The sequence below is a fragment of the Anomaloglossus baeobatrachus genome, chromosome 2, assembly GCF_048569485.1.
Source record: "Anomaloglossus baeobatrachus isolate aAnoBae1 chromosome 2, aAnoBae1.hap1, whole genome shotgun sequence".
Lineage (NCBI taxonomy): Eukaryota > Metazoa > Chordata > Amphibia > Anura > Aromobatidae > Anomaloglossus > Anomaloglossus baeobatrachus.
Window position 1 is genome coordinate 607,757,300 of NC_134354.1, and position 23,187 is coordinate 607,780,486.

At 45.6% G+C, this 23,187-nt stretch overlaps 1 protein-coding gene across 1 annotated transcript in view; it reads right to left on the reverse strand.

The window, feature by feature from the left end:
• The window catches only part of TDRD3 (tudor domain containing 3), a 419,212-nt gene that overhangs the window by 253,576 nt on the left and 142,449 nt on the right, over positions 1-23,187 (reverse strand). The window contains exon 3 of the mRNA XM_075334376.1: positions 3,601-3,666. Coding sequence (XP_075190491.1) covers positions 3,601-3,666 — 66 coding nt within the window. The remainder of the gene's footprint in view (positions 1-3,600; positions 3,667-23,187) is intronic.

The window sequence follows — 23,187 nt, forward strand, 5'->3', positions numbered from 1 at the left end:
GTCATGTGTTTCACACTGGCCTGTATTCCTTATGCTATTAGCATTCCTAATCTCCATGACAACAATGACGCGATGGTACCGCCCACTTCCTGCTCCTCCCCCTGCAGTCATGTGTCTCTACACTGGCCTGTGACTGCAGCTCTCTTGTAATCAGCATCCTCAGCTCTCATAACAACGACGTCACTTCCGGTCTCCCTCCCCGTGGCCATGTGCCTCCACACTGGTATGTGATTTCCCCACATGATTGTATGGGGGATATAAGTGCCTCACTTTGCGTATTATACTCACCCCTGACGAAGCCGCCTGAGCGTGGCGACACGCCAAGTTGGGTCACCTAGCCTCCATCCCCAGCCTGTCACTGACCTCCTCACATCCTTCTGCCCTTGGTAAGGGTAATATCAGTCTGTGCATGCCCTAACCTGGGAGTTCTCACCTTGGTACAGTATCTCCTGACCCTGGGCTGGCTCTGGCCTCTCCACCACACCACCCTATAGGTTTGTAGTGGATCGGGTTCCCTTATTCAGGGTGATTTACTTCACCACTATTGTGATGTTCCATTATTATGTGGTGGTTATTTGAGGCCATTATCTCCCTTGTCAGACATATGTTATATGTGTTTTCTGCTGCTACATTTCGTTATTTATCGCTGTAGGGGTCTATACTGTACAATTGTATTGACCATTGTGGCTATTACTTATGCCAACTATGTCCTATATTGGGGCTGGCTTTAGGGGGCGTTTTCTGTTATTTTCAATGTTTTTAACCTTATTAGTGTTTGGCACTTAATAAAGTTTCATATTTTAAGGCTTATTGGTATATCCAATTCCTGGTGTGCACATGTTTACATGCAGAACTTTTTCCTTCTCCTTATATGCATTTCCTTATCTGCATGATCTGGCACCCGTGATTATTATTGATAGTACTTTGGTGCACCCCATTTCAAATTCATTGACCTAGTCTACCAATGATAATCTTCTGAAGCTAAAACAAACATTGCAGGTAAACAACTGCGTGATAAGAGAGGCATCACAGAAATCTGTGTGTTAACTGCTACAGAATGGTGTCTACAGATTACATGGCAAAAAACAGCTGACAGATTCCCTTTAAGGGTAAAAGTTCACATACAGTATTGATAAGGATTCATCTGCCAGAAAAATCAGCCTTAGAATCCCAAAGTGGTTTTGGTGCCTTTTTAAGGAATTATGCACACAACATCTTTTTCAGGCAGATTCCACCTAGAACCAGCCTGAAAAAAGTTGATGCAAAACTGCTGAGAAAAGTTAACATGATGCACATTAAAGGGAACCTGTCAGGTCCCCTATACCCTCCAACCCAGCAGCACTGATACCTGTATGCCCACATCCCCTGCCTAACCAGCCATGTATAACGTTATTCACTAATATGAATAGTTAAATAAACTACTTCTAAACCTACCTTCCCCTATGCTAATTAGGGCCTTGGCTAGTCAATGAGGTGTTAGTTCTCCAGACTAGTTGGCCCCCTTTCCATGTTATCATGCCCCTGTTGGAGTAATAACATGATTTCCACAAGCCAGCAACACCACCAGTTTCTGGTAATCTCACTTTGCCACTTCAGTGCACCTCAGTAGCAGGGTGGACGCTCTCCGGCTTTAGTAAGCGTACCAATCATGACCAAAGGTTTTCAAGAAATTTTGAAAACATGATGGTTGGTGGCTCTGAGGACTGGAGCTGGAGAACACGGTCCTAAAGGGTTGTTTTGGTGTGTTCAAAAGTGAACAGTAATGTCCCATTAAAGGATGAGTGCTCGAGTCTTGGCAGGTGACGGCCGACAGAACCTCATTTCTTCCCCTCACCAATTATTTGTTTCCTAAACACGCCAGGAGCCCATTGGGGTTTCTTTCACAGATGGAATCCTCAACAAAAGTGTGAGCCTCAGGCCCCTTTCACACATCAGTTTTTTGTCATCAGTCGCAATCCGTCATTTTGTGATAAATCCCTGATCCAGCGCTGGATCCATTTTTTTCACATTGACTTGTATTGGTGACGGATTGTGACAGATGGCCTCACGTTTCATCAGTCGTGCGACGGATCCGTCGTAAAATCTTTGTCCGGGTGACGGAGCCAACGTCCACATGAACGTTTTTTGTCTGCGTCGAAAAAAATGGACAGCGCCGGCTCTATCGGCGTCGGTCATTTGTTATAATGAAAGCCTTTGGGCGCCGGATCCGTTGCAATCCATCAAATGACGGATTCTGGCGACGGATCTGTTGTTTTCAACCGAGCATGCTCAGATGAGATGTAAAATCATTTCTGGTCAAGGAAATCTCTCTGTTTACAGCATCAGTTTTACCACAATCTGCGACGGATCCGTTCCATCAGTCACAAAACGGAGTGTGACTGATGGCAAAAAACTGATGTGTGAAAGAGGCCTTACGCTATAAACTTGGTAATACATATTTACTATACTATACTATAATATACATTTATATTATAGTATATATGAATGACCAAGTATATAGCATTAGGCTCACACTATATATAAAAATCAAGCAGAAAACTACATCTGAAAATAGGAAAAGAACATAGGAGCCAGTGTTACTGAGCCCGACACGTTCACAGCTCCGCACGATTCCCTTTTAGCAATCATTTCTAAACTCGCCATATGTTCACCCGGTTTGTATGCCAGGGAATAGCTTGCTGCATGAGAAATTTGCTTTAAATAAAATAAGTTATATTTTATTAATATTTTAAGCTCAGTAAATCTCCCTGGAGAAAGCCTCTATAGGCTATATTATTTTCGGAGGTCCAGCACTGCACTATCGCTCATTTATAGAGCCGCTCTCCTGTAAAACGCTGATCACAAAACTGTTGTGCAATTTATTTACCAGGGTTTTAGGTTTCATAAAACACATTTGTGACATGGCGACAAAACTGATTACTGTGGATATAATAAGCAAACTGTTAGAATAAAGACACTGAACGCTGCTCATGAGGAGGTGGTATTTTACCCCCGTAAGATGCCAAAACTGGTCGGTGCTCCAAATCCAGAAAAAGGAGATGTGAAAATAGAAAATAAGCTTTGAAGCATTCAGATTTCCTGGGCCCACACAGTGCTGCTAATGAATGGTGCATCTGTTACATTAGCAGACTTATTTTTAAGACGTGTGGCCGGCCTGCGGACCCCCGGCTGCCCCTCTCCTAATTATTGAAGGTGGTACGCTGGTCACGAATGCAGTCCAACCCTGCAGCCCCAGCTGATAAACAAATAGAAACAGCTGGTAACTCGCAGCCCACCTAAACCTCTCACCGCCAGTCAGCTCTGATTTACCTCACAAACCAAATCCTCTCAGAAGCATTAATAAGACACCGGTGTGCATCCTCCATCAGCCCCGCACACTGACAAGACATAATCAGCCCGAGCCCAAGCTGCCGCACTGGCGACACACACGAGGTCAACAGCCATGGCACGCAATTGGAACACAATCCATCTTATGAGCTCCCCCGAGAAATGACCTAAGAAAAAGTGTCTCCATTCTAGAAAGGGGGAAAAAACGACCATTCAGCTTCCCCAGATGTAACACCGCCGTGACAATGAAGAAAAAGCTGCGCTGCTCGTTACCTTCTCTACTTTTCCTCCATTGATGTCACTGGGGAGAAATTTCTTTCCGATGCTTCTAAGGTCTGTCTGAAAAATAGAAAAAAAGAAACCGTACAGTAGTAATGTGCTTTGTGAGATGGGAGAAGTGAAGAGACGGAGGGAGTCACTCAGGTATAGGACACAGCGACAGATACATGTAAAGCTTTAATCTGTGCAAGCATTCATTTCCACAGGTCACTATATACATCGGCAAGAAGGAGCGTTACACGGCTTATTAAAGGGGTTATTACCACAGCACATGTAGCGCATGATTGCTGAGCGCGCCGGTACGGCTGTGGAGGCCGACGTTTCCATTATGCTGTATAAGATGCGCTATATCCACCAAACCCTTAATAAGTGCAGACCGTCCCTCAGAAGCCGAGGCAGCCGTCATCTGTATGGTCTTTAAGTCGGGTCTCACACTAAGGGCGAGTTCACATGTCGCGCTTTGGCCGAGAATAACGCAGCAAATACTACTGTTCCAGAAAAGTGAATGAGACTTTTTGCTTCCAGTTTTAACACGCAAAACCACTTTTTTCTTCACGCAGCAGTTTTCCTGCCAAAAGACATGTTTTTGATGAAGAAATGTCTGTTTTCTTTATGAGCTTTATGCAAATTAACAGCTGCTCTTTACAGTACCATCAAAAGTTGAGATTTCAGAAATCGCATGTACGCGTGCACGCACACACACACACACACACACACACACACACACACACACATACATACATACATACACACACAATCTTCCTGAATAAAATGGAAAACTGCTGCGTTATTTAAAGGGAACCTGTCAGGTGCAATATACACCCAGAACCATGAGCAGTTTTGGGTGCATATTGCTAATCCCTGCCTAACTGTTCAAGCCTATAGTAGCACACATAAAGGAATCTTTAAAAAAAAGTATTTCTAAAGATCTTTCATTATATGCTAATGAGGCCAGTGACTAGTTGCAAGGGCGTTTGCTTCCTTGGCTAGTCGGCCCCCTTAGCACGTAAGCACACCCTTGTGGGTGTGCTTTCCTATATGCTAATGAATGCGCAGAGTCCGAGGCATGGTCGCGCTCACCTCTACTGCCACTACACCCAATGCAGGATTTCGGCTCAGTGCACATGAACCCCGGATTTCCGGTCTTGCGCACTATGAAGCAACCCAAATTTTTGTGCAAAAAGCTATTAAATGTTAGTTTTTATAACACTCTACCCACTTTTCTCACATATGGGTGAGGCCTCCTTCTGCCCAATAGATTTTGTATAATTCCTCGCTTCCATCTGTGATTAACAAAGACGCAATGCAATCAGATAACACATTGGATTGCACTCGCACCTGTGTTAAACAACGAGGCAGTGTGTACATCTGCTATTTTTTTCTCAGCCGGATCGGCTTGAGAAAAGAAGTCGCAGCATGCAGTGTTTGGCAGTGAGTCTCCATCACACGCACTCATACAAGTCTATGGTGCATGTCAAATATCGCACTGCGTGTCATCCTAGTGTAGTGCGATATACACACACAGGCAGCGGAGGAGATGTTGAGATTAGTCTCCCTGCTCTCCACACGTGTGATCCGATTTCACCACAGTGATGACTCGGCTCATATACACAGCAGAGCCTGAGCCGATGGTTATTAGCTTATCACATCTAATGCTCTCATACCGGATGCCATACACAAATGGGAGCAAGGACTAAGGCAGAAACTGGTATGACTATCACAGATTTATGCAGCACTATACTAAGTGTAGATTTCTTTTCCGTCACCTCTTGAAAAGAATGTCATATTTTCTTACAGTGCACAAAAAGCTAACTTCCATCAAAGAGTTAAGGAAGTTGTCCCACAAGGAGGAAGGGTATACTGCAGATGCAGGATGACATTGGGCGGAGCAAACTGGCAGCTGCCCAGGTCCCACACTTCCTTGGGGACCCCCAGCGTCTGCAGCAGGAGGTACACAGATTATAATCATTGTACCTTCTGATGTAGAGACTGTTTGAGGACCTTTGGTGACATCCAGATCATGTGATCGCTCATGGGATCGTCATGTCAACACAGGTCTTGAACTCTGAGGGACTTCAGGACCTCTGGAGACATCGCAATCATGTGACTGGTCATGTGATCGTGATGTCACCGTTGGAAAGGATGAACAGGAGATGGAATGGTGGTCAGTGTGTGTCTACAGTGTATGGGCTCCTGCTGGTATATATTACCCCTTTACCACATCCGCCATATATGTACGGTGCAAGTCGGTAGGGGTGTTTGATGCAAGCTCACAGGGTAAGCTCGCCCCATACTCTGCAGATAATGGCTGTGTATGACAGCTAAGACCTGCCTCTAACAATCGCTAGTGAAGTGGAGTGAAGAACCACCTGCGATTGTTCACCACTGTCAAACTGACACCAGCATTTAACATGTGCTACAATTCTAACTGCCCAATGGCGCACCCCTGACATGATCGCAGGTCGCCGATGGATTGCTATGACAAAAGGGAGTCTGTCAAAGACCTGTCATATCAGCGCTCCTTTGACACCCTGCCTGTGGCCAGGCTTCAAAAGGAGACTGATTTTCACTATATGCAACAATACTGTGGCATTGCTGTATATAACACAGGCGATCAGACGATCGCAGATTCAAGTCCCTTAAAAGAACTATAAAGAACGTTACATTTAAAAAAAAAAATATGAAAAAAAAATAAAACAAAAACATAAAAAGTTCAATTTACCCCACCTTTTGCCCAATTAAAAATAAAGATAAAATGCACTTATGTGGTATCGTTGCGTTCAGAAAAGTCCGATCCATCACAATATTAAATAAATAACAGTGTATCACGGTAAACATAAACAATTGAAGAATGCCAAAACATAATTTTTGGGGGGCCACTGTAATACAACAAAAAAATCTTGTTACAAGTGATCAAAATGTGATATCGATGCCAACATGTAATTAATAAAAGGTCTCGCCCACAAAAAATAAGCCATCATACAGCTCTAGCAACTGAAAAATGAAAACGTTAAAGGGCTTGTTAAATGGTGACACAACACAATATTTTTTATTTTAATTTTTTTTTTCCACCACAAAAATAATAAACCAACTAAAAACTGGACACATTTGGTATCGCTGTAATCTTATTTATGAGGAGACTCATATCACCAGGTCATTTTCACCACAAACTATGTACACCGTAAAAACAATTCTCAAAAAAATATTTCAGAATTGTGCTTTTTCACGATTTCGAATTTTTACCACTCTTTCACTACAGTATGTGGTAAAATAAATGCTGCTATTCAAAAGTATAACACACTATAAAGAAAAAGACATGGATCGCACATCCCAAAAAATACGATCTAAAGCCGTTAGGCAAAAAATTAAATAGAACATGAGGTTCTTTTGTTACCATTCTGATCAGATTGTATTAAGCCCACTGCCACGTCACGGCGAACCTCATGAGTGGGTCCCTATTCTAAACCTTTTAGTGCGGCACTGTGCACTAACCGCTGCTGCAGCGACAAAGCACCAGCAGGGCAGGCGACCTGGTGCTTCACAGCGCCCATGTTGCAAGGCGAAGCCCCCAAGGCTCCAGGCCACGCTACCACACCGACACGACACCACCACAACAGCGGCCACCACGCAGCACCAGCACACAGTGATAGGAGCTGCGCACTCACCTCCCACTGGCTCCCATATGTTATACAACATTCTATCCCCCTCTGCTTTTTTCTTCGATCGGCACTCCCCCCATTTGGCACAGGTGATTTTAATCAGCAGGAGACTGCAAGAGGGGTCAGCCTATTTTTGCTCCCAGTTCACATATGGGAGCCAGTGGGAGGTGAGTGTGCAGCTCCTCTCACAGGGTGCTGGTGCTGTGTGGTGGCCGCTGTTGTGGTGGTGTTGTGTCAGTGGGGCGATGGGGCCTGGAGCCACGGGGGCTTCGCCTTGCAGCATAGGTGCTGTGAGGCACCAGGTCACCTGCCCTGCTGGTGCTTTGTGGCTGCAGCAGTGGTTAGTGCACAGTGCCGCACTATAAGATTTAGAATAGGGACCCACTCAGGGGTTCGCCGTGACGTGGCAGTGGGCTTAATACAATCCGATCAGAATGGTAACAAAGAACCTCATGTTCTATTATTTAATTTTTTGCCGAATGGCTTTAGATCATTGTATTTTTGGGATGTGCGATCCATGTCTTTTTCTTCATAGTGTGCTATTCAAAAGTATAATTTGTCCCGCAAAAAATAAGCCATCATATGTTTATGTTTATAGAAAAATAAAAAAGTTATGGCTCTTGGAAGGAGAGAAAAAAAGTGCAAACATGGAAATTGGCCGCGTTATGAAAGGGTTAATGAGATCAGAATCGATGGGCTCCAGGTAGGTATATAGGTTTCTGTATATATGTGTGTCTGTATGAAGGTGCTATATGCACCCATACATACTTATTTGGCTTTCGGGTAAAGTTTCAGGATGACCCTAAAATGCACTCTAACCTTTTCAGGTGAATTAATGTGACCTTCACTAAACTTTTAAATGCTCGTGTCCAACTGTTCAATGTTTCAGTACCTTTTGCACAACTTGCTGTTCTCTAACAAACAGGCGTTTGATCCAAGAATCACCCAATAAATTTTAGGGTTCAATTATAATTCGTATATAAACAGTCCTCCTCATCATGCGGTTCACATTTTGACATCATGAGACCAAAATGACACCTAATAGTTGATAAAAACAGTACGTCGACATTGCGAGGCTTCAAGCAGAATGTTCTCAGACAGAAGTGGCCCCTGAGCTTAGAGTGTCACAGAGTGTCTTCAGCTGTTGCAAGAGAGATGCAGAGAGACTGGAATAGTCACAGAAAGACATAGAAGTGGACGTCCTTTGGCCACATCTCCCACTGATAACTGCTTCATTGCGAACAATGCCCTTCAGAACCGGATTATGAATGTCACACAAGTCCAGATACATTTAAGGGAGGTGAGAGGCACCCTAGTGTAATCTCAGACAATTCGAAACAGTTTACATTAAAGTGGTCTGCTTGCTAGACTACCTGCAACAGTACCTGACCACACCACCAAAAGCATCATAGTCTTGCTGCAGCTCGTTACTTGATTGAGCATCAGAGTTTGACAATGTTAGTTTCCCATTGATTTCCATTATACTTGGTACTCGAGTCGCAGTCAAAAACCCCAATGCTTGATCGAGTAACGAGCAATGGCAAGCACGCTCTTTCATCACTAGTGTTCACTGATTAAAGTTGATCCACGCTGAGCAAAAATGTTGGCCACCAACGATGTTGGAGAAGTCAAGGAGAGCGCTATGCATCAGCTGCTGTTGTCACTAGATGATCCTTTAGTATTGGTGGTGTTACAGTTAGGGCAGGTGTGTCTAGTCAATACAGAATTGCCCTATACTTTGGATAAATTATGTTATTCATGAAGTAGGGGCTTGACACTGTACCATTCACAGGCATTGTGCCTTTGCATCAACAACACAGGCCTAATTTCTTGCTCATGGATGACAATGCTCCAGCTCATCGAGGTCACATAATTAGGGAACAGCTGCTGGAAACTGGTGTACCTCAAATGGAGTGTCCTGAACTTTCTCAAGACCTGAATCCCATAGAAAACCTATGGGATCAGCTGAGTCGCTATTTACTTGTAAAGGCTCGTAACTCTGTACTCCTGAACCTCAATGACATGAGGGCTGCCCTTCAAGAAGAGGGGAATGCCATGCATCAGCAGAAAATAACTTCACTTGTGAATAGCAGGAGACATCATTGTCCAGCTGTAATTGATGCTCAAAGCCACGAGAGTTATTGAGAGATTGACATTTTTGGGGGGTATTCACACCACTGTTCACTTTTGTTTCAATAAACTGTTTGAGATAAGGAAATCACCATTGAATGCTTCAATTTAAATGCCTTACTGTCATGATAAAATGTCACTCAAGTGAAATGTTTATGTTTTCCGTAACTTTCACTAGAAAGCCGAATATCCCTAAGATTTTGTGAAGTGTATACGTGTGTTCTGTCTACAAAATGTGCAAACATGTCGGCAATCATCCAATGAATACGCAAAATGCTGCTCATTCATCAGGTGATTGGATTATTTATGGTTTAAAGATCAAATGTTCTCAGCAGCACATCTCGCCGGAGTAAATTACAGATGTGCTGCTGATAACATGATACTGAATGGGGATCTATCTACAGATTGATCTACTAATGATTGCTGTGTGCCAATCATTCTATGTAATCCTTAATAAAAAGGACGAGAAACAAGCGCTGAACGATTTCAATATTATCGACCGCACTCATTTAGTGGTCTGAACTTTAAGCAAGTAAATGTAACCTAAATATTTGCGTGTAATGGTGCAATATGTGAGCATATAGGGCCCCACTTTGCCTAAAATAGGCGTGTGCAGATGGAAGTCATAGCACCCCCTCCTTGAGCCAGAATATAGAGCTGCTCTCTTCAGGCACAGGTAGACAGGAGGATGAGCGTTAGTAGGAACTTACTGCCAAACATCAAATGAATATAATGCTCCATTGTCTAGTGCGGTGATTGGTGAGCAAGCATGAGGCTTCTCTTGTGCTCTATATGAGTTACGGTAGCTCCCCTAAGGAGTCCACCAATGAAACACGTAGGGAGGCCTAGGATCACATCTATTGTGGATAGGGCTGAGCGGATCCAGACTGTAAAAGTCCGGATCCAGGCAGTTTCAGCGCTGTGTGCCGGACCTGGGCGCAGAATTTCGGGTGCATGATCCGGATTCGGCAATTAATAAAAATAAACAAAACGAGAAATAAATGAGTTTCATACGTACTGAGACTCTGTGTCATGGCGGCACACTGCTTCCGGGTCGCGCATTCACTTCCTGTGCTGTCCATCGCATACACACAGCTTTCCTTCTTTTCCCCGCTCACCGGCCGTCCTCTCATCTGTGATTAGTTCCAGGCTGACGTGCCCCCAGCCTGTGACAGTCTCTGCAGCAGTCATCGCTTATCGCGGCTCAGGCTACACTCAGAGCTGGCAGTCTTCTTTATGGCTGCTCGCTCTGAGATGTAGCAGAGCTGGATGTGTCATCGTGGGACATCGTGTGGATTATGCTGGAGCTGCAGGGTGTTGGGGGTTAATAAAGTGGTGAAGGAGGGTGTATTTTGTACTTTATTTCAAATAAAAGGATTTTCCTCTGTGTCTGTGTTTATTTACATTCACTTACAGGTTTGTGATGCGGGTATCTGATAGACGCCTGTACCATCACAAACCTAAGGTTTAGTAGCAGCTGTGCGCCGCTATTAACCCCGATTGGCACCGCATCAGGCCACTGGGAAGAGCAAGTAATGCACCGGGATTGTCACATCTAATAGATGCGGCAATACCGGGCGGCTGTGGGCTGAGAATATACCAGCCGGCGTGATCATGGCTGGGGATGAAAATTGGGGGAGACCAAAAGGTCGTTTTTTTTTTTTAATCATTTAACAAAAGAAAAGCCGCATGTGGTTCCTCTTTTGGTAGATAGCCAAGATAAGCACAGGGCTTGGGCACAAAAACAGCATCTAAACGTTTTTTTTTCTTTTTTTAATTTTTGGACCAAGGGATGTAAATTTGGTGATTATTACATTTTTACACCATATTCTGGCACTCAATGTACGCCTCCTAGTAAAAAAAAAAAAAAAAAAAAAAAAAAATTGCAAATTTGGTGCTGAAGTCTGGTGCAGACGATTTCAGCACTAAATGTGCACCTCCTGGCAAAAAAATCGCGGCAAAAACCACGGCAAAAAATACATCAAAACACCGCGTTTTTTTGCCAGGAGGATTGGATGCAGGAATATGGTGTCAAAATTTCAGCACAAAATCTGCATCTCTTGGCCAAAAAAACTGCGATTTTCTGCTAGGAGATGCAGGTTTGTGAAGTTAGTGATCTCCACCTGAGGTCAGGTTACCTGTGATCACAAGTGAAGGACCGTGGAAACCTCCAGCTGTGACTGCAAATAACCTGAGTGACGTCACTGCTCATTGCGCAGCTCATTCATTTTCTGGAGCTTACAGACAGCAGTCGTGCTCTATGGCCTCGCTCTGTGATATTCAGATGTAGCAGAGCTGAAGCGGCGTGGGACCTCCTGTGGCTTACGCCGGAGATGGAGGGATGTGTTGGGGGTTAATAAAGTGGTGAAGGAGGGGGTGTTTGTATTTTATTCCAAAGGATTTTTATCTGTGTCTGTGTTTAATTACATTCATTTACAGGTTGTGATGCAGGTATCTGATAGACGCCTGTGTCATCACAAACCTAGGGTTTAATAGCAGCTGTGCGCTGCTATTAACCTTTCATTACCCTGATTGGCACCGCATCACATCACTGGGAAGGGCCGGTATCGTACCGGGATTGTCACATCTAATAGATGCGGCAATACCGGGCAGCTGCGGGCTGGAATACCAGCCCCCAGTCAAGTGTTATCTTGGCTGGGGATGAAAATTAGAGGGAAATCGCACGTCGTTTTTATTATTATTTATTTAAATTAAAAAAAAAAAGCCGCATGCGGTTTCTCTTAGACCAGAATCACACTTGCGAGGGACTCTCACGAGTCTGCCATGGCATCACCCGCAAAGCCTCGCACGTTATGACTGGATACACAGCACAGATATAGCTCGACAGCTGGGGCTGCCGATTGTTTCTTTTTTACCACTATACTGACCCGCACACACTTGCACTGCTTTCCCCGCCCACCGGCCATCCTGGCACCTGTGATTGGTTGCAGTCAGCTGACACACTGCCACTCATTGTTTGGACGCGTCTAGCTGCAACCAATTACACGCGCTGGTGGGCGGGCAAAACAATGAATGTTGAATTGTCGGCTCCGGAAGGGAATAGCATGACACGGGAGTGTGCCGCCATGACAGCGCCTCGGTGAGTACACCGCGCTCGCTCCTACCCCCTATCCCCTCCACAAACGTTTTTACTCTCTGGATTCCGAACCCCATTGACTTAAATGGGCACCGGATTCTGGAGCGGATCGGACTGTTTAAAATCTGGCAGTGATCCGCCGGTCCCAGATTTTTGGGCGTTCAATCAGCTCTAATTGTGGATCATTGCTGAGGGGTATGGTGTGCCTCATCAATACAACCCCCTGCTGAATCTGCAACCTTCTCTATTTGCCATATCATACATATCATACATAGAAAACTGGTGAGATCTTTTCACTTCTGTCCTACAGACGCTATTTGCATTTATATTTGTGGGAGCTTCTCTTGTATATTACCTTTATAAATGTTGGCTACTATGCACATTTTTGTCTAATGCTGCTCCCTTGTGGTTGAATTGCTCCGTTATATTAGTGTTAACAGGGAAACTTATGTAAGTACGGTATTCTCCTGGACACATTTGGGGTTTGATTTTGTGTCTGTTTTTGTCTATAAATGCGGCACATTTTTCCACTCTGCACTTTATTTGTATGTGTGTTGTAACTTTTAACTTATATGTATATTAAAAGTTAAGTTTTATTGCTTGCCCAGCTACTTTCATTACCTTACATTGGGTAAATGGCTACTTCTGTGGTTTTCTAACATGTATTCAGTGAGCAGTAAACAGACCAGTAAATGACAACTGAATGGTGTCATTACTTGCATATTTGCAAGCTTCAAACGGAACTTGAAAACTCATCTGTTCAGGAATGCCTATAATCTCCAATGACCCCACTGCGTCACCACCACAGCTACCGCCTCACCACCGTGCGGAGCTGCCGCCGCCTCACCACCGTGCGGAGCTGCCGCCGCCTCACCACCGTGCGGAGCTGCCACCGCCTCACCACCGTGCGGAGCTGCCACCCGACCAACACCCCACCTACTGTCTCCTCCCCAAAATCCTATAGAATGTAAGCTCACAAGGGCAGGGTCCGCTTCCCTCTGTACTAGTCTGTCTATTGTAACTTGGATATGTACTCTGTATGTAACCCCTTGTCATGTACAGCACCATGGAATCAATGGTGCTCTATAAATAAATATTATTCATAATAATAATAATTACAGGGGAGTAGGTAGTCATTTAATGGGTGTAGTCAACTTAAATAAATGGGCCGTTTGGATCCTTTACATATACAGATAACTGACCATTTCTGGACAATCAGTCTAATTTCAGTCTATGTCTAATGGACTATCCTGCTCCTCATGATGGATTTTTAATATAATATAATAAACAAATAAATATAATAAATCTCAGTCTGTGACCCATGGACTGGGACTTCCAGCATCTGTATTCAGCTATAACCAGATTATCCATTCATATCTTTAGTAAAAGAGCCATTGCTAAATGCGTTTTGCCCCAAAAAACCTTTGCGGTCCACACTAAACAGTGCCAATCCGCGTCTCTCATTGAAGAACATTTAGCAACCTTACTCAGTAAATAAGCCCTTTTAGGACACCCACCGTACATGTATAGCACAAGATGAAAGCGGTCGTATGGACCAGGCTCACAGGGCGACTTCGCTCCATACCCAGCTAGTAATAACTGTGTATTACAGCCACTAAAGACTGGAGATCCACCCGCGATTGTAAACCTGTTAAATCCCACTGTCGAACTCTGACAGCAGGATTTAACACACGCCTGCCTGGGGGCACGTCATTCTAAGCACCCACTGGTGGGTCCAAGACGTGATCGTGGGTGAACGATGGGTTGCTGTGACAGCAGGCAGGGGGTTTAGAAGACCTCTGTGCTTGTCATAGCAGTGGGCAGGCTTCAAAAAAGACCGTGATTCTCACTATCTGTAGCAGTACTCTAGCATTGCTGTATATAGCACAAGTGATCAGACAATTGCAGCATTGAGTCCCCTAAAGGGATTATTAAGAACAGTGAGAAAAAAAAAGTTCAATCATCCCCATTTTCCCCATTAAAATGAAAAAATACTTGTGGTATTCCAGTGTTCAGAAAAGTCTGATCTCTCAAAATATAAAAATTACACAAAATCGATACACTGTAAACAAAAAAATAAATGAAACGTTAAAAAAATGCTGTAACAAGCGCTCAAAACATCATATCTATCCCAACATGGTATTAATGAAAATGTCGTTTCGCCCCGCAATAAATAAGTCATTACATGACTCCATCAACCGAAGAATGGAAAAGTGACGGGCCTTGGAAAATGGTGACAACACCAAAAATGTGTTATTTTTTTTTTTTTTTTTAGCAAACTTTGGGGGGTTGTCACCACTAAGATAATGAAAAGACTGTGTGTTGGTATCGCTGTAATCGTAAGGATGAGCAGAACCTTACTGCAAGGTAATTTTTACCACAAAATCTACATCGTAAAAACAATTTTCAAAAAAAAACATGTCAGAATTGTTTTTGCACGATTTCTCCCCATTTGGATTCTTTTCTGGTTTTACACTGCACCATGGTGTCATTCAACCGTGTAACTGGTCCTGCAAAAAAAAAATCAAGCCCTCATGTCTATGTGGACAGAAAAATAAAGTTATGGCTCTGGGAAGAAGGGGAGGAAAATACGACAACACCAAAATTGTTTGCATTGGGAAGCGGTTCAAGATTTTTATCGTCTCTTGACCATACCATTGATCACATTATAGGAGTGCACTAGACATGGGAATCAAGCAGAAATTAGAGATATTGTCTAGATGCTTCAGGTTAAACCGTACTATATACACTCAGTGTGTGGTCTGCATATTGGGGCCCAAACAAAGCTTTAAAGAAAAGAAATCGGATATATTGGCAGCACTAAATGACTTGTGTGACACATTCTGAGTTATATTCTTCTGTCGCTGCTTCAGTTTGGAAGTCACTAAAGCATAGAATTAAGCCAATTGCTCTGCTGAAGCACAAGTCATTTGTAGTAGCATGCAATAATTAACATAAGCAGCTGGCATCCAACAGAGAACAATTTCAGCTCCGTGGGAGATGAAGTGTGATGGGACAAGGGTTATTAAGTATCCGCACTGCTTTTTATCTGTAAACCTGTATTTACATACGGTTAAGGAAAAAGGATTAATTATCTTTAATAATCTTTTCTCTTAACAGAATATTCACAAAATAAATCATGTTCTTAGCAAAGTAAAAGTTTTAGCAACAATCAGTTGAAATAGATTTATTCTTTATTGCAGCAATCAGCCCGATGTATATTGGATCTGCTTGTACCAGTGTACGGTGTCAGAGGTGGGCAGGGCTGGGGGCATAAGTGTATCTGCCCATGTGTATGCGTTCACATATGTAAATGTCTGCATGTATCAGTCTACAAGTCTATATGCATAGACGTACACTCTGTGTATACAGGGCCGTATATGTGTGTGTGTGTGTGTGTGTACATGCATGCAGTGTGTGTGTCTGTGTGTGTGCATGCAGTGTGTGTGTCTGTGTGTGTGTATGCGTGCATGCAGTGTGTGTGTGTGTGTGTGTGTGTGTGTATGCAGTGTGTGTGTGTCTGTGCGTATTCATGCAGTGTGTGTGTGTGTCTGTGTGTGTATGCAGTGTGTGTGTGCGTGTATGCATGCATGCAGAGTGTGTGCGTGTATGCAGTGTGTATGTGTGCGCATGCATATTATATATATAAAGAGATTGATAGATACACACACACACACACACACACACACACACACATATATATATATGCATACACTACAAAAGTTTAGGGTCACTTAGCTTCATTGAGAAAAAAAGTGCTTTTCTTTCATAAATAAGGAAATATCTAACATTAAATTAAGCAGAAATACACTCTATATATTGTTAATGTGGTAAATGACTATTCTAGCTGCAAACGTCTGGTTTTGAAAGCAATATCTACATAGGTGTATAGAGGACCATTTCCAACAACCACCACTCCAGTGTTCTAATGGTACATTGTGTTTGCTGTGTTAAAAGGCCAATGGATGTTTAGAAATCTATTGAAAATCCTTGTGCAAGTGTTAACACAGCTGAAAACAGTTTTGCTGATTAGAGAAGCTATAAAACTGACCTTCCCTTGAGCTAGTTGAGAATCTGGAGCATTACGTTTGTTTGTTCCATTAAACTCTCAAAATGGCCAGAAAAAAGAACTGACATGCGAAACTCGACAGTATTTTTGTTCTTAGAAAATAAGGATATTACCTGCGAGAAATTGCCAAGAAACTGAAGATTTCCTACAACGGTGTGTAGTACTGCCTTCAGAGGAGAGGACAAACAGGCGCTAACCAGAGTAGAAAGACGTGGGAGGCCCCACTGCACAACTGAGCAACAAGACAAGTACATTGGAGTCTCTAGTTTGAGAAATTGATGCCTCACAGGTCCTCAACTAGCAGCTTCATTAAATAATACCCGCAAAACACCACGGTCAACGTCTACAGTGAAGAGGCGACTATGGAATGCTGGCCTTCAGGGCAGAGTGGCAAAGAAAAAGCCATATCTGAGACTGGCTAAAAGGAAAAGATTAATATGGGCAAACGAACAGAGACCTTGGACAGAGGAAGATTGGTAAAAAGTGTTATGGACAGATGTATCGAAGTTCTAGGTGTTTGGATCACACAGAACAACATTTGTGAGATGCCGAACTACTGAACAGATGCTGGAAGAGTGCCTGACACCATTTGTCAAGCATGGTGGAGGTAATGTGATGGTCTGGGGTTGCTTTGGTGCTAGTAAAGTGGGAGATTTGTACAATGTAAAAGGGATTTTGAATAAGGAAGGCATTCACTCAATTCTGCAACACCATGCCATAACCTGTGGACAGCGCTTGATTGGAGCCAATTTCATCCTGCAACAGAACAATGACCCAAAGCACACCTCCAAATTATGCATGAACTATTTAGGGAAGAATCAGGCAGTTGGTATTCTATCTGTAATGGAGAGGCCAGCCCAGTCACCAGATCTCAACCCTATTGAGCTGTTGTGGGAGCAGCTTCACCGTATGGTACGCAAAAAGTGCCCATCAATCCAATCCAACTTGTGGGAGGAGAAGCATGGGGTGAAATATCTCCAGATTACTTCATCAAATTAACAGCTAGAATGCCAAAAGTCTGCAAAGCTGTAATTGATGCAAAGGAGCATTCTATGACGAAAGCAAAGTTTGAAGGAGAAAATTATTATCTATATATATAATTGCCTTATTCTGTCTGTCTGTCTCCAAAATTGTGTCCTTATGGTGACACAAAGCTGATTGGCCACTGGGCTTGCCATGGCCCCGCCCCCCGGCACGGATTGGCCGCTCGCCCAGGCTGCGCCCCCACACGGATTGGCCGGCCGCTCGCCCAGGCTCCGCCCCCCCACAGATTGGCCTCTCGCCCCGGCACCCTGCAGGCATTGGCAACTCGGCCACGCCCCGCCCCCCTCACGCAATGCACGCTAGCTCTGGCCCCGCCCCCCCCCCCACGCATTTCCCGAACCGACATGGAGACACGACTCCCAGGTGAGTACTGTACCCCCGGTAGCCCACATCAGCGTACGCCGCAACCCCAGCCGACACATACCCTCGCATTGCTGGGGCTGGCCGGCGTATGCTGGTGTGGGCTCCCGTGTGAGCGGGGGACGAGATACGCTGGTAACCATGGTAGCATAGTTACCAGCGTATCAAGGTCCTGCAGCGGCGGAACATACACACACGCACACACATAACAGCACACACACACACACACACATACACACACACACACACATCAGATCACACTCACTCTCACACACACCTCACACACACATCACATCACATCCACACACTCACAACATCCTGGGATATCGCTTGCTTCTCGGCGGCGATACTGTGCTGTGAGCTTCCAGGACCTGCCGGAGGATCACATGGCCAGAAGCATGTGGTATCTCCGGATGTTGTGAGTGTGAGCGCGTATGTGCAATATCGTCAATGTGTGTGTGCGTGAGTGTATTGCGATCGGGTGTGTGATCGGATCTGTGAGTGTCGGCAGAGGAGCATGGCGTGCTGGAGGAGGCTGGGAGGAGAGAGGCTGATCCTGGGGAAGGCTGGGATGGGGAGGCTGAGAGAAGAGAGGCTGATGCTGGGGGAGGCTGAGGTTGGGATAGGCTGGGAGGAGAGAGGCTGATGCTGGGGACCGAAAAGGCTGATGCTGGGGGAGGCTGAGGCTGGGGTAGGCTGGGAGGAGAGAGGCTGATGCTGGGAGGAGAGAGGCTGATGCTGGGAGGAGAGAGGCTGATGCTGGGGGAGGCTGAGGCTGGGGTAGGCTGGGAGGAGAGAGGCTGATGCTGGGAAGAGAGAGGCTGATGCTGGGAAGAGAGAGGCTGATGCTGGGAGGAGAGAGGCTGATGCTGGGGGAGGTTGAGGCTTGGGTAGGCTGGGAGGAGAGAGGCTGATGCTGGGGACAGAAAAGGCTGATGCTGGGAGGAGAGAGGCTGATGCTGGGAGGAGAGAGGCTGATGCTGGGAGGAGAGAGGCTGATGCTGGGAGGAGAGAGGCTGATACTGGGGGAGGCTGAGGCTGGGGGAGGCTGGGAGGAGAGAGGCGGATGCTGGGAGGAGAGAGGCTGATGCTGGGAGGAGAGAGGCTGATGCTGGGAGGAGAGAGGCTGATGCTGGGAGGAGAGAGGCTGATGCTGGGAGGAGAGAGGCTGATGCTGGGAGGAGAGAGGCTGATGCTGGGAGGAGAGAGGCTGATGCTGGGAGGAGAGAGGCTGATGCTAGGGACAGAAAAGGCTGATGCTGGGAGGAGAGAGGCTGATGCTGGGGACAGAAAAGGCTGATGCTGGGAGGAGAGAGGCTGATGCTGGGGACAGAGAGGCTGATGCTGGGGACAGAGAGGCTGATGCTGGGGACAGAGAGGCTGATGCTGGGGACAGAGAGGCTGATGCTGGGGACAGAGAGGCTGATGCTGGGAGGAGAGAGGCTGATGCTGCAGATAGAGAGGCTGATGCTGGGAGGAGAGAGGCTGATGCTGCGGGCAGAGAGGCTGATGCTGCGGGCAGAGAGGCTGATGCTGCGGGCAGAGAGGCTGATGCTGCGGGTAGAGAGGCTGATGCTGCGGGTAGAGAGGCTGATGCTGCGGGTAGAGAGGCTGATGCTGCGGGTAGAGAGGCTGATGCTGCGGGTAGAGAGGCTGATGCTGGTGCAGCATGGGGGATGGAGCACGATGGGGGGTGCGCAGCATGGGGGATGGAGCACGTTTGGGAGTGCGCAGCATGGCGGATGGAGCACGTTTGGGAGTGCGCAGCATGGCGGATGGAGCACGTTTGGGAGTGCGCAGCATGGCGGATGGAGCACGTTTGGGAGTGCGCAGCATGGCGGATGGAGCACGTTTGGGAGTGCGCAGCATGGCGGATGGAGCACGTTTGGGAGTGCGCAGCATGGCGGATGGAGCACGTTTGGGAGTGCGCAGCATGGCGGATGGAGCACGTTTGGGAGTGCGCAGCATGGCGGATGGAGCACGTTTGGGAGTGCGCAGCATGGCGGATGGAGCACGTTTGGGAGTGCGCAGCATGGCGGATGGAGCACGTTTGGGAGTGCGCAGCATGGCGGATGGAGCACGTTTGGGAGTGCGCAGCATGGCGGATGGAGCACGTTTGGGAGTGCGCAGCATGGCGGATGGAGCACGTTTGGGAGTGCGCAGCATGGCGGATGGAGCACGTTTGGGAGTGCGCAGCATGGGGGATGCAGCACGATGGGGAGTGCGGAGTATGGCGGATGGAGCACGTTTGGGAGTGCACAGCATGGCGGATGGAGCACGTTTGGGAGTGCGCAGCATGGCGGATGGAGCACGTTTGGGAGTGCGCAGCATGGGAGACGGAGCACGTTGGGGGGTGCGCAGCATAGGGGATGGAGCACGATGGGGAGTGCGCTGCATGGGGGATGGAGCACGATGGGGAGTGCGGAGTATGGCGGATGGAGCACGTTTGGGAGTGCGCAGCATGGCGGATGGAGCACGTTTGGGAGTGTGCAGCATGGTGGATGGAGCACGTTTGGGAGTGCGCAGCATGGGAGATGGAGCACGATGGGGAGTGCGCTGCATGGGGGATGGAGCACGATGGGGAGTGCGCTGCATGGGGGATGGAGCACGATGGGAAGTGCACACCTCCCCCCAACACACACACACACACGCGCGCGCACTGCACAACACACCACACACACACACTGGGAACCACAAACAACTGCCCTACACAGACACCCACACACACAGACAACGCTGCACACACAAATATACGCACATACCGCACAACACACACATTGCACAAAACATACCTCCCCCCAAAACACACCACACACACACAAACCGCGCAACACACACACACACACACAACACTACAGACACACAGCGCTCCACAAACAATGCAACACACGCAACACACATACAACACCGCTCTCACCCCCCGTCACACCCAGACAACACCCAGAACATGTACAGCGCCCTACACAAACACTTGGTAACTACACAAAACAACATCTATATATATATATATATAACAAAAATCATACATGAACTACACAATACGTAAATTCTAGAATACCCGATGCGTAGAATCGGGCCACCTTCTAGTTTCAAATAAAATTAATTATTTCTAACCTAGTTAATGTCTGGACCATATTTTCTATTCATTAAGCAACTCATTTGATATTATTATTATTATTATTATTATTACTAAAAGTTTGACCAGAACTCTTCCTAGACCTGGCCGTCCAGCCATACTGAGCTCCAGAGATGCAGTGGGGGCATGGGCGAATGTTCTACAAAGTCAACTAGGTAAAATATATCTCTTTGTACCGTGAAGGCAGTAGACATAAAAAAAAAATGTTTAAAAGAACTGAGAGTCCTCAGTGGTTGATAACTTTTAATGGCTAACTGAAAAGATGGTAATAATAGCAAGCTTTCGAGACTACTCAGGTCTCTTCATCAGGCTCAGTCAACTATAAATGCAGCCCTCCACCAGTCAGACCTTTATGGCAGAGTGGCCCGAAGGAAGCCTCTCCTCAGTGCAAGACACATGAAATCCCACATAGAGTTTGCAAAAAAACACTTTAAGGACTCCCAGACTATAAGAAAAAAGATTCTCTGGTCTGATGAGACGAAGATAGAACTTTTTGTTGATAATTCTAAGCGGTGTGTGTGGAGAAAACCAGGCACTGCTCATCACCTGCCCAATACAATCCCAACAGTGAAACATGGTGGTAGCAGCATCATGCTATGGGGGTGTTTTTCAGCTGCAGGAACAGGAGGACTGGTTGCATGTGAAGGAAAGATGAATGCGGCCAAGTACAGAGATATCCTGGAATAAAACCTCTTGGAGAGTGCTCTGGGTCTCAGACTTGGCCGAAGGTTCACCCTCCAATGAGTCAATGACCCTAAGCACACAGCTAAAATAACAAAGGAGTGGCTTCAGAACAACTCTGTGACCATTCTTGACTGACCTAGCTAGATCCCTGACCTAAACCCAGAGCATCTCTGGAGAGACCTGAAAATGGCTGTGCACCAACATTCACCATCCAACCTGACAGAACCTGAGAGAATCTGCAAGGAAGAATGGCAGAGGATCCCCAAATCCAGGTGTGAAAAACTTGTTGCATCCTTTCCGAGAAGACTCATGGCTGTACTATCTCAAAAGGGTGCGTCTACTTAATACTGAGAAAAAGGTCTGAATACTTATGACCATGTGATATTTCAGTTTTTCTTGTTTAATAAATTTGCAAAAATTTCTACATTTCTGTTTTTTTTTTCTATCAAGATGGGTTGCAGAGTGTACATTAATGAGAAAAAAAATTAACTTGTTTTGAATTTACCAAATAGCTGCAATGAAACAGAGTGAAAAATTTACAGGGGTCTGAATACTTTTCGTATCCACTGTGTATATGTATATGTATATACATATATACAAACAGAGTGATCTATTTCAAGTGTTTATTTCTGTTAATGTTGATGATTATGACTTACAGCCAATGAAAACCCAAAAGTCATTATCTCGGAAAATTAGAAAAATTACCACAAAACACCTGCAAAGGCTTCCTAAGCGTTTACAATGGTCATTTAGGCCTGTTTCAGAGTGAAAAACATGGGTTGTCCAGGTGCAATCAGTGATACGTTATCTGTTATCAGTGACTGCACATGGACGTATACTCACCTGTCCCCGCTCCTGCTGTCCATGGTGTTGAACACTTTGGCTCTGCTATGTTTCCACTCCCGCTGCAGCTACTTCCAGGTCAGCTGTTCTTGCATACATGAATATGCACGAGAATAAGCAGCTGGCTCTGAAGCAGGGGCTGAAGACAAGTTAAAAATGCTTTTTATTTTCAATGTCCGTGTTTTTCTGGTATGTGTTTCACGGACCACACTATAGTGTGGTCCGTGGGACATCAGTGATGCCAGAAAAAAAGCGGACATGTCTCCGTGCGACAATCATGGACATGCGTGTACCCTGCACAGAGACATGGTTAGTGAAAAATCACTGATGTGTGTGCAGACCCATTTAATTTAATGGGTCTGCGTATGTTCGTGATTCTAGTATGTATAAAAACTAGCACATATGTAGAAGAATCACTGACGTGTGAAAAAGGCCTTAGTCTGGTTCAGTAGGCTACACAATCATGGGGAAGACTGCTGACTTGACATGTCCAGAAGGCAGTCACTGACACACTGCACAAGGAGGGTAAGCCACAAAACTTCAATGCTGAAGAAGCTGG